This window comes from Falco punctatus (assembly GCF_963210335.1).
Source record: "Falco punctatus genome assembly, chromosome: 7".
NCBI classification, from domain to species: Eukaryota; Metazoa; Chordata; class Aves; order Falconiformes; family Falconidae; genus Falco; species Falco punctatus.
In genome coordinates, this window is record NC_137587.1 from 59,087,840 (window position 1) to 59,101,637 (window position 13,798).

Sequence of the window (13,798 nt, forward strand, 5' to 3'; positions counted from 1 at the left end):
TTTCCTTCTTTAAACAGGAATGAGTATCGAACCCTTCGCCAAGTCATTATTGACATGGTCTTAGCAACAGAAATGACAAAGCACTTTGAGCATGTCAACAAGTTTGTCAACAGCATTAATAAACCCTTGGCAGCGCTAGAAGAAAATGGGGTAAGCCACACTGCAAGTCCTCCTTAAAATGACTAGGTAGGGACTGGGAACCCTTGGCAGTAGGAAATCCCTCATGGTGCTCTGAGAAGGTTCATCAGAAATGTGGAGAAAGCCTAGAAGGGTGTCTTTCACCTCCGGGTTTGAATGCCCTTCTGCTTAACGTGGTCGTCACATGTTTTGAGGGTGAGCGGGGCTCACTTAGATCTATTAACATTGCGGTGCTACGGTGTCATACTTGGGACCAGAACCTTGGGCTGTATGTTTTTCCTGTTAAAAGTGCCACTTTGATGAACCCAGTCACTCCCATGGCGAGAGTACTGGTGGCAAGTCTTGGCATTGTTGTTGGCTGTTTCTGCAAAGGAGCCAAGACTTGCCTGAGAGCAGAAGCTGAATCGCTCCCTCGCTGACAACGGGAGCCGCTGGTGGTGCACCATAAGGGCCGGTGTATTGACTGCCATATGGTGCGTTCTCTGGAAGCGAGGGCCCTCAGCCTTCAGCGCTTCCTGGCAGCGTTCACGGCTTTTCTGTCTACTTTCTTTTTTAATCTTTAAAATAGATGACGGTGGCATTATGTATCAGATAGGCATAATCAATAGCCATCTGGAACCCCGTGGACAAATGAAATTGCCTTTTAGGAACTCATTCTGAAAAACCACACCAGTTTCAATAACAGCTTCAACCAGCAGTTTTCTTGCCAGTAAGAGTACTGTATAATTTTGTTGGAACGGTTGTTTGCAAAGAGATTTTCAGAAATGGTTATAATAAAGTTTGCATTGGTGGCAACGTCCTGTAGGAGCTATAATGGTTTTCTGTGTTTTCTTACCCTGTTTTTTAGAAAACCACATTTATGACTGTTGTGTGTACTGGGGGAGGGCAGTGTTTTTATTTTCTCAGAGTGGGAGAGTAACAGGTCCTGTTGCTCCACCCATCTGAAGCAGACTGGAGCTTAAATGGAGAAGCGTACCTTTGTCTACAGGAGTATAGGCTAGAATGAGCTTTGTTCTTGGCACCCAGTGACGCTAATGAGAACTATGGGAATGTGAAGCCGAAGTCCCAGTAGGATACTGGTTTTGCTGACTATAGGAGAAAGGCTGTTAAGTCCTTAGTCAGGCAGCCTCTCTGGGTGAGCGTGGCAGCGTTCAGTGTAGGAGAGGAAGACGCATGGAGGAGAACAAGGGAGCTGCTGCTGCTGGGTGTAGTGCACCGCACCAGCTGACCTTGTGGAGCGTGTAACTCTAGGACACCTGGTCCTGTTGGAGGGCTCTGTACTGTCCTGGCTCGGTGCGCAGAGCCCCTCTTCCCAGCCCCAAGAATTGGAATGCAGCAATTTTTTGAGCAGCAGCATCCATCCAAAGAGCCAAACTCCTCTTCTTGTCTGTTATGGAGAACTGAACAGCAGTTGGTGCTGAAGAATGGGGCTTGGACCTGTACAGTCAAACAGTAAAAAAAAAACAGTGACATACAGAAATGAAACAAAAGTTTAGTTCTGGCCTTGAGCCCCTGTGGCTGCAGGGAAATAATCTGCCCCACGAGGCATTTGCGATTCACAGCAAATTCTGCCCAAGGGTGGGAAGAAAGACAAGGGCTGTATAATTTTTATTGAAAACAAGAAAATGGTTCCCTTCTTTTGGTTAGGAGTTCCTCAGTTCAGCAGGTTCCTATTAAAAGGTCTGTGATGTGTGAGTGGGTAAACCAAGTCATTTACTGTTCAGTCACTGGCAAAACAACACTGGCAGATCCTCTCTCGAGCCTGGTTGTATCTCTGGTTGCAGCGGCAGTGTGTGTTTCCTGGCCTGGTTTCCAGTCATGACGGGTGACTCAGTGTAGTGTTTGCAGGCTGAGCTGCCAACCGTGTGTTCCAAATGGGACAGCTCCACTTATTTTTTTTATATTTATTATTTTTATACATATTTGTTCAAAGAGCCATGCTGAGAAGCTGGTCTGTTTGTTTCCTTTCTTCTTTTGTTTCATAAACTGAAAAAAATCCTTTCCAGCTTCAGCATCCTTTATCCTCCCATTTCCCTTCATGATGTCACCTAAGCCTATGACAGGAAGCCACCATCTGACATGCAGAGACACCTCTGCACTCTGAGCAGGATGCTAGGACTAAGCACAGTTAGCACATGTTATTCCCAAGACATCTGCATCCAGCAAGCAGAACTGTGCCCTTGGTTTGAACAGATCACAGAAGCGAACATCCTCTCTTGGTTCCTGGTGGTTTACCTACTGGGCTATTCTTAGTATCCTTAACTGAATGATCTCTAATAATTTTGCATGCTTAATTTCCATGCTTGTGTTTCTGGAGCTTCCATCACTTTGTTCTGGCTTTCTTTTACGTAATTTTGCCATGCATTTGGAGATACATGCACCTCAGTTTTCCTCTGTATTTTCCCTGCCACACATCTAAAAATGAGGGAAAAGAATTGGTTTGGGAGTCTCATTTTGGAGAGAATGGCAGAGCTGGTGTTTCTGAGCCAGTATACTACCAAATTACAATTTTTTAAATTATTGTCAGTTTCTTCCTTTGGGAAGAACTTTCTTCTGAAAACTATGCCCTAATAAAAGGTCAGAATGTTTCTGCTGCTTTGTATCTCAGTCTTCGTACAAAATACTGCAGGAACTGGTGGCACATTATTGTCATTATCATTATGGTGACTGTTAGTTCTCCACTGCTCTGGCTATAGAGCAAAACCTCATTAGGTGCCAGAGAAGTCTAGTTCCAAAGAGCTTATATTCTAAGTAGATGGTGTTGTAAATTTGTGTACCGACCCATCCCTAAAGAGTCAAGCAATGATGCTGTATTTACAGGTAATTCTTTGAGATATTTTAGTCCTCAATCTCTGTCCTTTGGAAACTTACTTCATCAGAAATCCACAGAAAATAGCTTCTGATCTGGATCATCGGAGCCTTTACTCATATTAGCTGTATGCTGGCTCCAAATATAGAGTACCATTGACGTGCTTGTATGTGCAGCCTGGGAGCCAAATATAAGCTCTGTGTGGGCTGAAAAGTTTCCTAGGCTTGCAGAGGAGAGATGAGGCTGTTCGGAAGCATGTTTCTAACATATTGCTTTAATACTGATAAACTCTCAGAAAGCAAAATTCCCAGGCAGGCCAGAGACTGGTGGGCTAACATGGGTCCAGTGGAAAGGGATGAGGAGCATGCCTGGGAGGCAGTGTGGGACCTGACTCTCCTAACAGTAGCGGTGCTGTCAGAAGGATTGATACTCACACTGATGAGGTTTGCATGCGGAGGATGGCCGTGCATCTCTGGTCAGTCCTTTTATTTAGACAGCTATTCCACTCTAGCGGCTCCGTTAATGCTTGGATTTCAGCAGAGAATTACTTTTTTTTTTTGCCTACACAGTGCACATCACTATGTGTGTAGCGATGAATGGATCGTCTCCACACTTTTAAGGAGACAGGCAAGGTACAGAGGGATTAAATGACTTGCCCAAAGATGCCCAAGATATCTGTCACAAAGACAGTGACTGAATCCAGAAATGGGAGTTCGGTGCTAGTTCAGATCTGTGGGTAACATTCATAATCCCCCTATAAATTTGGTTGGACATCAAATATGGTAGCCAGTTGCGGGACTGATCCCTCTAGGATCTGCTGAAAGCATTCCCAAGGCACAAAGCCTTTGAGTAAGTGCACAGAGACCTTGCTAATGGATTGTTTTGAATTCTTACATGTTACAGAATAATGGTGATGGAGAGTCAATCAAAACTGTTCTCGGGTCTCCTGAAAACCGTATCCTTATCAAACGCATGTTGATAAAGTGTGCTGACATTTCCAATCCATGCAGACCCATAGAACAGTGCATAGAGTGGGCGGGACGCATCTCTGAGGAGTACTTTGCGCAGGTAAGGCTGCTGAAATTCCAGGTGAGCATCTCTCTCTTTAACAGGGAAGAGAAGGGTGCATGTACTGCCAGTGTCCCAGAACATCTAAGGCTGCATTACATAGTGTGGAAAATAACAGCTTTTCTATTTTTCAATGATGCGATATTTCTATATTTCGATGATGCCAACACAAGTTCTACAGTGCAGTTTTTGAAAAAGTCAAGCTTTCAAGTTGGTCACCTTGGAGCTGGGCTTTTTGAGTTTTGCCTACAGATGCATTCCCATCACAAGAGGCAAAGGTGCCTTCTGTGTACCCACGTGCTGGCTGTGCCTCAAGGACAGGGCCATCAGGTCCTGCTGTTAGCGTGGGAACGGCAGTCCGAGAAATGCTGTAAGATGTAAACGCGCTGTGCTGAAGAAAGGGTTTAGGAAGGTGGGGAAAAGGAGAGGGCGGAGTCGCTACTAGAGATGATAGACCAAATACTGCAACTGGGACTTGGTACCTCCAGGGGGAGAAAAGAGGGTAAAAAAGATGTTTTGCCATCTCTGAGTTGTACAGATTGTCGCTTCCATCAGAGGCTGAAAATGGCTGAGCACCTTTTAGCTCTGAAGCAGCCATAACTTAATTAGTAACGTGTGAACTTACCTAGGGTCAGCTTTGTGTGTAGATGCCCCAGGTAAATGTATCACTTTGTGGGAAACACTGGAAGGCACTATTAGCCTGCTGTTTCGCTGAAACCTACGTAAAATTGCTGCTGCTTCAGATTTATTCAGGTTCCTCTGTTTATTTAGCAGTTGCATGCTCTAGTCAGTGCCAAACAATCTGCTGCTAAAAAAGTCCGTTAACAGAATGTGTCTTAGACGAATAATCACAAGAGTGTTTTTTGCAGACTGATGAAGAGAGGAGGCAAGGTTTACCTGTTGTGATGCCAGTTTTTGACAGAAATACTTGCAGCATCCCCAAATCCCAATTATCATTCATTGATTACTTCATTATTGATATGTTTCATGCCTGGGATGGTAAGTAAAACTCTGCTGTATTTCCTGACAATAACTGTTTTGTGAACATTTGAAACTACTTTGATATAAAATTGCTGTCTTATGGCACCTAAAGAAAGAGGAGAAGAGGGAAGATTTCTGCAGTTTAAGTAAGCTTAATAACTTCATTATTGCTTAGAAGTATTTTGATACTGCTATAAGCCATTCTCATGGCTTCTCTTTAATATACTAGATTCGGGCAATGTTTAACTTTCTTTGTTTTAAACTTGCTTTTCTATAAATGGAGAACAGAACATATTCTCCTTGACAGCACTTTGGGCACAGTCATTTTGTCCATGTTACTATCAGTTATGCTTCAGGACAAATTTCTACCATCTGGAAACTGCTTGGGGGAGCACCTGTTTCGTTCCAAGTGCTGCCTTCATGATAAAAGTGGTCAGAAATGTGACTCTCCTGAACGCTAGATCATGGCATGTGACTGAGATTTGATGAAGTAGAATAATTGCATGCATAGTTCGCTATGCCCCTCCTGGAAAACTGGGTTCCTTTGCTGGGACTTGCAATACCAGTATTAAGTAAACTTACAGAACTGTTCTCAGCAGCCCGAGCGATGCCTGGGTGACGAGAGCTGTACAGCCAAAACCATTTCAAGTACCAGTATGACAGATTTCAGCTTTCCTACTTAACACAGTTGCCCAGACATTTCAAGTGATATTCAAGCAGACAGAATCATGTGACTGTTTCAATTCTATAAACTAAATACATTTTGCCCTTTCTTCCCTAGAATTTGCAGACCTGCCAAATTTGATGGAGCATCTGAATAATAACATTAAATACTGGAAAGGACTAGATGGAAGGAGTCTGCGGGGCCTTCGACCACCACCAGAATAGCAGTTAGACCATGGTGTGTAATTTACTAACCAGATGCATATTTATTCAAGATCACTTTTATTCATATGATTTCAGATTTGTTTTGGTCTCTTCAGTATTACAGTAAGGCTAGCCCATGCACTTGGGGAACTTTTGAATTCAAGTGAACGTGAGGTGAGCAGTTGACTTCCACCAACTACCATGTGTGGACTCCAATGAAATAAGCCCAAGTGGAATTACACTGGATTGCTACAGTACTTGTACTGCAGAGGGTTTATTAATCAACATATTCTTGCGATATCTTCATACCAGTATGTGAAGCTGGGAGACCTTGAAGAATCCTCATAAAAAGGACATTTACTAGAAGATTGTCTATCTATTAATAGAGACTCACAGCTTTTCTGAGAAAGCTACATGCTTTTTATAAGCACTTAAGACAGTTACGTAGAACAATCAGACATTTCAAATGCAACTGTCTATGAAAGAATTTTTGATCTATGAGAAATAGATGTACTGTATTTTTTCACATCACAGAAGGTGCAATCATTCACTTCTGAGCACTACTGAAAGTGAGTTCTCTTTAAGAAATTTAGTAGCAAATGTAAAAAATAACACAAGAATTTTTGAGGTTGATCGTTAGCATCTATGATTAAAATGTTATGGTTTATTTATTTTGTTAGATGTTCAATATTTTCTATGAATTTATAAATACTTAAAAGCCAAAGCCAACTTTAGATGCATTATAAATTTACATGATTCATACTCATTAATATACATTTAATTGATGTACAGACCTTTTATTTTCATAATGCAAATACAAAATACTATACAATGATACATTTTTATTGCACTGTAAGGATAGATGTGTATGTTTAAATATTGTCTGATTTATGTTAATTAAAAAATAAGTTTTATTGAAAAGGTCTCACTTGAGAATAGTAGAATAAACAAGAAGTGTATACTGTCTGAGCACCAGAACTGCAGTAGTTCTCCCACAAACCAGTGACGACCACCTGATCTTCCCTTGGCTGCAAAAATAATAATATGTTGGAACTTGTTGTTTTCTCCCATGAAATTTTATGACTGAATTCCATGTCAAAGTCTGCCTTATTTTATATAGTATTTCTACAAAGCATTCCACAGCATATATGAGGAGGTAATACTAAACATCTAATGAATTTCAACATTTTATAGCCTATGTATTTTCCTCTGCCATGAAAGAAACAGAACATAAAACCACCAACAAAAACCTTTAACTCAAGAAGTTTGTAAAGGCTGTGTACCTTCACAATTTGAATGAAACCTTCATAGCAAACACCAGAAAATAATAAAATGTATATTTTAAGAAGCGTCCTAGCCATTTCATTTGAAATGTCTATTTACTTTGTAGTTTGCAGACTTAACAGATACATGAAAATCTTTTGAAAATAACTAAGATACTTGCTGTCTGATAAAAAGGAAGAGGTGCGAGGGTTGGACTGGCATGAGGGTGATGAGAGGTGGTTATGGCTGGCAACCCCCTGTGCTTGTGGCCTCCCCTTGGCAAGTCCATCAAACCGTTGTGTGCCCTTGGACAAGTCTCTTCACAGCCGAAAGCAGTGCCAGGCTGTATTCCACTGACGGACCAGCGGAGTATCCCGTCAGCCTTCCCGGCAGGCAGAAAGGCACGCCAGAAGCACTGAAAGAATTGCTGACCCTTGTCAGTGCAGAGGCAATCGACTTCAGAGACGTTTTGAACCATTCCTGAAGAAGCAGAGACAGGGAGGAGCTGGCTGATGGAGCAGTTCAGGGACTACGGCAGCAGGAGCCTTAAAGCAGGTAAGAAAGGAACAGGTGGCCTCTCCAGGCGTTGCCAGTTTCTGTGTTTCTCCTTCATCTCCAGTGAGGCTCATGGGCCACCACCATTTGTGGCCGCCTGCTGTTCATGTTTGTGTCATGCCTTTCTGCCGGTGCTGCCCTTACCCCTGCAGGTGTGCTCTCCATTCCTAGGCTGAATTTGGGTTATGGGCTGCGGGGGCAGGGAACTCCCTGTTGTAACTTCCTTTAGTTCATCAATGTGTGTATCTTGCCTGAGCTGGTGGGGCTCAGATCCTGCCTCAGAGCAGCCAGACCACGCCACTGTCTCACCGACAGTAGTAGGACAGAGGGCATGGGGTCCTTGTCAGTCTCCCAGGGGTTCTACATCTGATCCTGAAGGCGCAGATCTATTTGCGTTGAAGGCTGAAAAAAACAAGTATCCTATTTTTGAAGGGAATATGCAAGGAGAGGCAGGGTTGGCTGCCAGATATGTTGTTTTCCTGGCAATATTGCACTGTGTTTCCCTATACATGCACCTATTGTAATCAGCTGTAATTTGCCACACGGTGTTAATCTCTTCTATTGCAGGCTCCTGTGCCCAGTTCAAGGAAAAACTACTCTGGCTCCATTAGGGGCGAGCTGCATCACACCATCGATACGTTCTCCACATGTCTGCTGCAATGAGGACAGGAGAGGAAAATTAACAGCGTGTGGACCCAGAGAATGTCTGCAGGAAGAGGGTAAAAATCATAGAATCGTTCAGGTTGGAAAAGACCATTAAGATCCTTGAGTCCAACTGTTAACCTGGCACAGCCAAGTCCACCACTAAACCATGTCCCTAAGTGCCACATCGACGCAGCTTTTAAATACCTGCAGGGACGGTGTCTCCACCACCTCCCTGGGCAGCCTGTGCCAGCGCCTGACCACCCTTCCAGCGAAGACATTTTTCCTAATCTCCAATCTAAGCCTCCCCTGGTGCAACTTGAGGCCGGTTCCTCTTGTCCTGTCACTTGTGACCTGGGGGAAGAGACCGACCCCCCTCGCTGCAGCCCCTTGCAGCAGCTGTGGGGAGCGATGAGGTCCCCCCTGAGCCCCCTCCTCTCCAGGCTGAACCCCCCCAGCCCCCCCAGCCGCTCCCCGTGGGACTCATGCCCCAGCCCCTTCCCCAGCCCCTGCCCGGCTCTGGACACGCTGCAGCCCCTCAGTGTCCCCCCTGCAGTGAGGGCCCAGCGCTGACCCCAGGATTCGAGGGGCGGCCGCACCAGTGCCCAGCGCAGGGGGACGGTCACTGCCCCGGCCCCGCTGGCCACGCTGTGTCTGACACAAGCCGGGCGCTGCTGGCCTCCTTGGCCCCCAGCTCGGGGCCATCTGCAGCGCACTGAGGTTGCATTCTGTCCCCTCATCCACATCATCGATAAAGATATTAAACAGAACTGGTCAGGAAAAAATATGTCTTCATAAAAGCATAGTTAATATTCTGGGTTATATTACTGAATGGTAAAAGCAGTTAATTTTATCTGCTATAAAAATGCCTGATGCATCATCATTGAAAAGATGTGATCAATATGATTAATTCCCTGAAATTCATGCTGCATCTTTAATGCCATTACTTGGAGTGTAGAGCTGTGCTAATCAATCCTCTGTGTCAGCCAGATTTATGTCCGTATCGGTGTATGATAATTTCACTTAACATAAAACACTGATTTGCAACCACTGACTGCAGCTCCATTCATTCTGTTGTCCATCTAAATTTCGCTGTTGCCAGGGACAGATTCTAATTAAAGTCTGGAACCAGCATGCCTGATCCTCACCTGAGATCTCTCCCCACTGAGCTTCCCTCTCAAGCTACACTTCTGAAGCCGCCTGTGCAGCGGGAGGCTGTGCAGGTTCAGCGGGGGCGATTCCAGGCCGCTGCGCACGCAGCAGGAAGGGCCTTGCTGTGCAGCAGTAACAGCTCTCATGGGATACTCATTGCTCCAGGACCCCACTGCAAATTCTTCAGCCATTCCAGAGCCCCTTCCTTTCTTCATCACATTGCCTGTGCTCTGAACCCTTTCCCATTTAGTATCTCTTCCCATGCTTTTTGAGCTGTCACTCAGTGATGGGTCTCTGCTTGGGACAGAAACCATGGCTTTACTGATGGTTTCCCACCATGGAAGGGAGAACACTGGAATAAACTGAAAGAGCATGATTGAAGTTGTTCCCAAATTCAGGCAGGCTGCCAGTCTTATACAGTGTTGCACTTTTCATTTATTCTTGCTTTAATGCTAATACAAGAGTGAATTCCATCGTAGACGTGATGAAGGAGAAGTCCTTTATGCACCTCCAGGGTTTTAATCTTAAAGCTTTGTGTTTTAAAACGGAATAAAGTTCAGCAATTCAGCATTAAATGACCCACTCGGAATGATTGGCTCTATTTTCCATGCTGCGTATTTTCAATCAGGTAATACTGCTGCTAAACATGGGTATCACTTTAGTTGCTTCCAGGTGAGTCTGAACTATTATGATCTGGTAAAAAAAAAGTGTTGGCTCCTCAGCAAATTGCCCTAGATGAGTATCTTGGTCCCTTCAAGGGATAGGTATAAAATCCTGAGTAATAATTGCTTATTCTTACAAAAGGAGAAGCCAGACAGGTGCTGTGCACAGCTACCTTGTCCCTGGTTGGAAGACGGGTTTCATGCTATGATTTTCCCAATAGCTATCTATAAATTAAAAATCACCTGAAATGGAATGAATGCCTTGGGTTTTGTTGCAGCGCTTTTTGCTGCGGCTGTCTCTGCTTGTCTCAGTAGAGGCATCATTGATATGACACTTAAGAAAATTGTCATGAACACGAAGGAACTGAAGCAATGACAAAGTCATTCCTACATAAAAGAGAAGAAAGGATAATAAATATCTACTAATCCCTTACAGAATGCTCAGAAACAGCACAGGGAAACTGTAGTCAGTTGTGCCCTTCCGTGAGACCAGGAGGGTTTGAGTCATGACTCTGCGTGGAGCACTTTGAAATGAAGTCTCAGAGCTATTCACAAGCTTCAAAACAAATAATCTCTCTGCTGACGTGTGACATCATGCCTCCAAGTGGTGCCAGGGGTGCTCGTTAAATGATAGCAGGATGGATTGCATTTCATCCTGACATGATGTTTGGATGCAGAAAATGAGCTTTTAAATTACTGCCATGTCCCTGTGCAGCCTGTGCTGCTAGTTCAGAACAAAGGGGATGTCCAGGTGCTTCAGCTGTTTTTTGTTCTGCTGAAGCTACAGCTCAAGGCAGGGGAAAGGACTTCTGTGTTGTAACTCCGCTGGATGCTTTCTCTCGGTGCCTGCTTTGAATGTTACTAGGCAAAGCGTCTCATGTTTTCCTTCCCCCCCCCCCGTGTTTAACAGTTTAACATCTTTAAGAATCTCTTCCCACACTTCCCATGCAAACCTCAGTGAATTTAGCTTTGCAAACCCTGTGAAGCTATGTGTTGACATCCTCTTTAACAAGTAAGGCAACTGAGTTAGAGAAGGCCAGAAGACCCAGGGCCACTAAGCAAAAATGGGTTTGAGGCTTCAAAACACCTTTGAAGTCCTGGACCTCCAAGCTCTGCCTGTGATTTAATGGTAAGTCTTTCTCAGGTCAGGAAACAGTCCTCTGATTTTCCACTTTTTCCCTCTCAGCTTCTCTGTCTTCCATTTTTCTTCTGATCCCACTTGCTGGGAGTCCTTCGCTTGACTTCCACTGGCTGTGGACCCTGCTCAAACATGCAGCCATAATGCTGGTACTAACTCCTGCCTTTCACACTGACTCTTGCTGCTTACAACAGCTTTTACTACAGGTGAAGTGGTTAAAGTGAGCCTGGAAAAACACCTTATATTGGCTGAAAGCCTTACACTGGTATCCACAGGCAGAAGAAGAATACAAACATAGTTAACTAAAACAGCTTGTGAGCACTCCATAGCTACTGCATGCGCTGTGAGTATGTGTGCTGCGTCTTTTGTATTGTACTCCCACGTGCAGACTGCATGTACCTCTGCCTGTGAGGATGTGGTAGCAAATACAAGCAGCTGTGGACACTTGTTGAAATTTGAATCTTTTTTTGGTTTGCTTGCTCCCCCCCTCGAGTGGCAAGAGTCATTGCTAGCGCTAAAGCTAATCTTAGTTCAGCCCGTGGTAATTAACAGCAGTTACTTCATCCTTTAATCGCATAAATTTCTCTCGAGGTAGTGAAATAGCACAGCAACGCACATGATGTTAGAGAGAAAGCGAAAAAGGTGATTGCCTGATTTCGAAATGAAAGGAGGAATTTAGCCACTATGTAATTATTCAAGTGAGAAGTTGGTCCTGCCTGTCTTTTAATATTCTGAAGTGGCATCTGACGGCAGTCCCTCCCCAGAGTTCATTACATTGGCTCTGAGCTCAACCTGAGTCTGCCGAGTGCCAAGTTCCGCATGCAGCGTGTTTTATAACCAAGAATGACGTCATCCCAGTGATCCTGCAGCTCCCTGGGAGGGGGTATAGGCTCCTTATTCGTTCTCTTTAGCCTAGAGACGAAATGGGGTATGTTTGATGAGATTCCATTGGTATTCGCAGTGTGGAATGTGTAAGGAATATCGCTTTGCCACCTCCAACAAGAACTGTCCTCTTTTCCCTAAAAAAACGAGATGTTACTTTGCGCGTAGTGTTTTTCTTTACTGAATTGAATTTTTTTCCATTACAGATCCTGAAGTGCTTTACAAGAAGACCCGCAGAGCCCTTTTGCAGGTGGGTAAAAACAAGTTGCAGGGAAGCAGAGTGGCTTGTCAGCATCCACCCCACGGCAAACCCTGGCCTAGTCCTGGGGGCTGCCGGGCTGCTGCTGAGGGCTCTGCGCTGAGCCACGCTGACGTGCAAAAGCAGTGGGAAGAGCAGCTGAGAAAGTAGGCGCTTTCGTAACAGTTTGTCACTGCGGCTTTACAGAGATACTGGTCAGAGCTCCTGAGAAGCCAGAAATCCATCCTCCCTCCCCACTTGGTCCTGACCTCAGCGAGACTCGCGGGAGTGCCGAATGCCACTGGCGTGCGCACGTGGCAGTCCCAGTGCCCGTCCCCAGCAGCGGGTGGTACCGGCTGTTTCAGATGCTCTTTACCGTAAGTAAGACTGCAATGGTATAGCATGAATGTAAGTGCCAAGAAACAGGCAAGGTGCCCAGCCACCCCACCGGGGCTGGGCTGGGGCTGCCATGCATAACATCAGACACAGCTTTTGGGAGTTAGGGGGAAATGCTCCAGCCGCGTGAATAGATGGTTTCCAGGACATCAAGAGAGCAGAAATTCTCCTCACCATAAGCAAGCCCTAAAAGTGAGCAGCCTCTCCCAACCCCTGAAAATCCGTGCTGGCAGGCAGCAAATATGCTGTCCCCTGTTAAAACAAATCTCTGACAAGCCAAGGTCAGAAAGCAGAAAATTTTAGCTGCTCTATCATGCCAGGAACAAAAAAAAAGAAAGAAAAGAAAAAGCCTTGTTTTAAAATAAGCTGTTTTAAATAAACAAGTGTTCTTTGAACCACATCAGACTACATACCTAACAGTATTTGTTAAGTAAATATTAGTGATATGTTTAAGTCTGGCTCAGTATGTATTAGCAAAGTGGTATTTGTGTTGCTTTGTTGTAACAAGAGTCAACAGTGTTTCTAGAAGGTGGTCTGAAAAAAGGGACTTGGGGGTCCTTTTTTTCCATTTTAGCATCCCACAGAGAAACATCTGCCCACCAGTAGTCCCACCTCAGGACTTACAAGTCAAAAGCCTTCCCAACGCGTTGATTTTGATGAAGTTATACTTCACTTTCATTGCCCCATGGATGCACCTCTTAGATCATTTTGGCTTTCTGAAGGCAGTCAGGCCCGAGACTGGTTGCAAATACATGGTCACATTATTGTAGTCTGTACCTGAAATGCAGGTGCTGTGGCTGAGCAAAGTTCAGACCCATTCGCACCTCTTATGATCAGCTGCTCCCTGAACTTTAGATTTTCTCAAGTTTGATACTAGTGCTGTAAGCACAAGAGCCCCCCCGCACAGGCCTGCCCCTCAGCTTTGCAACTGAGCTGACCCAGTGCCCGCCAAGGGCACTGCCAAGGTGCAGAAAGCCACCAAGGGACTGAGAGGGCACCATGCAGCC

General features: G+C 44.8%; 1 protein-coding gene across 10 annotated transcripts in view; it reads left to right on the top strand.

Annotated features, from left to right (window-relative positions):
• The window catches only part of PDE8A (phosphodiesterase 8A), a 163,420-nt gene extending 150,281 nt beyond the window's left edge, over positions 1-13,139 (top strand). For 8 of the 10 annotated variants that reach the window (XR_013929602.1, XR_013929603.1, XR_013929604.1 and 5 more), the window contains 3 exons: positions 18-150; positions 3,851-5,014; positions 5,778-5,796. Coding sequence is in view for 2 of the 10 variants with exons in the window: in XM_080396304.1 (XP_080252430.1) it covers positions 18-150; positions 3,851-4,015; positions 4,885-5,014; positions 5,778-5,884 (535 nt within the window). In the remaining 8 variants the exon portion in view is untranslated. Of the gene's footprint in view, positions 1-17; positions 151-3,850; positions 5,015-5,777 lie in introns of all 10 variants that reach the window. The other 2 variants (XM_080396304.1, XM_080396303.1) reach the window with 2 other exon arrangements.
• Positions 13,140-13,798: the final 659 nt, after the last annotated feature.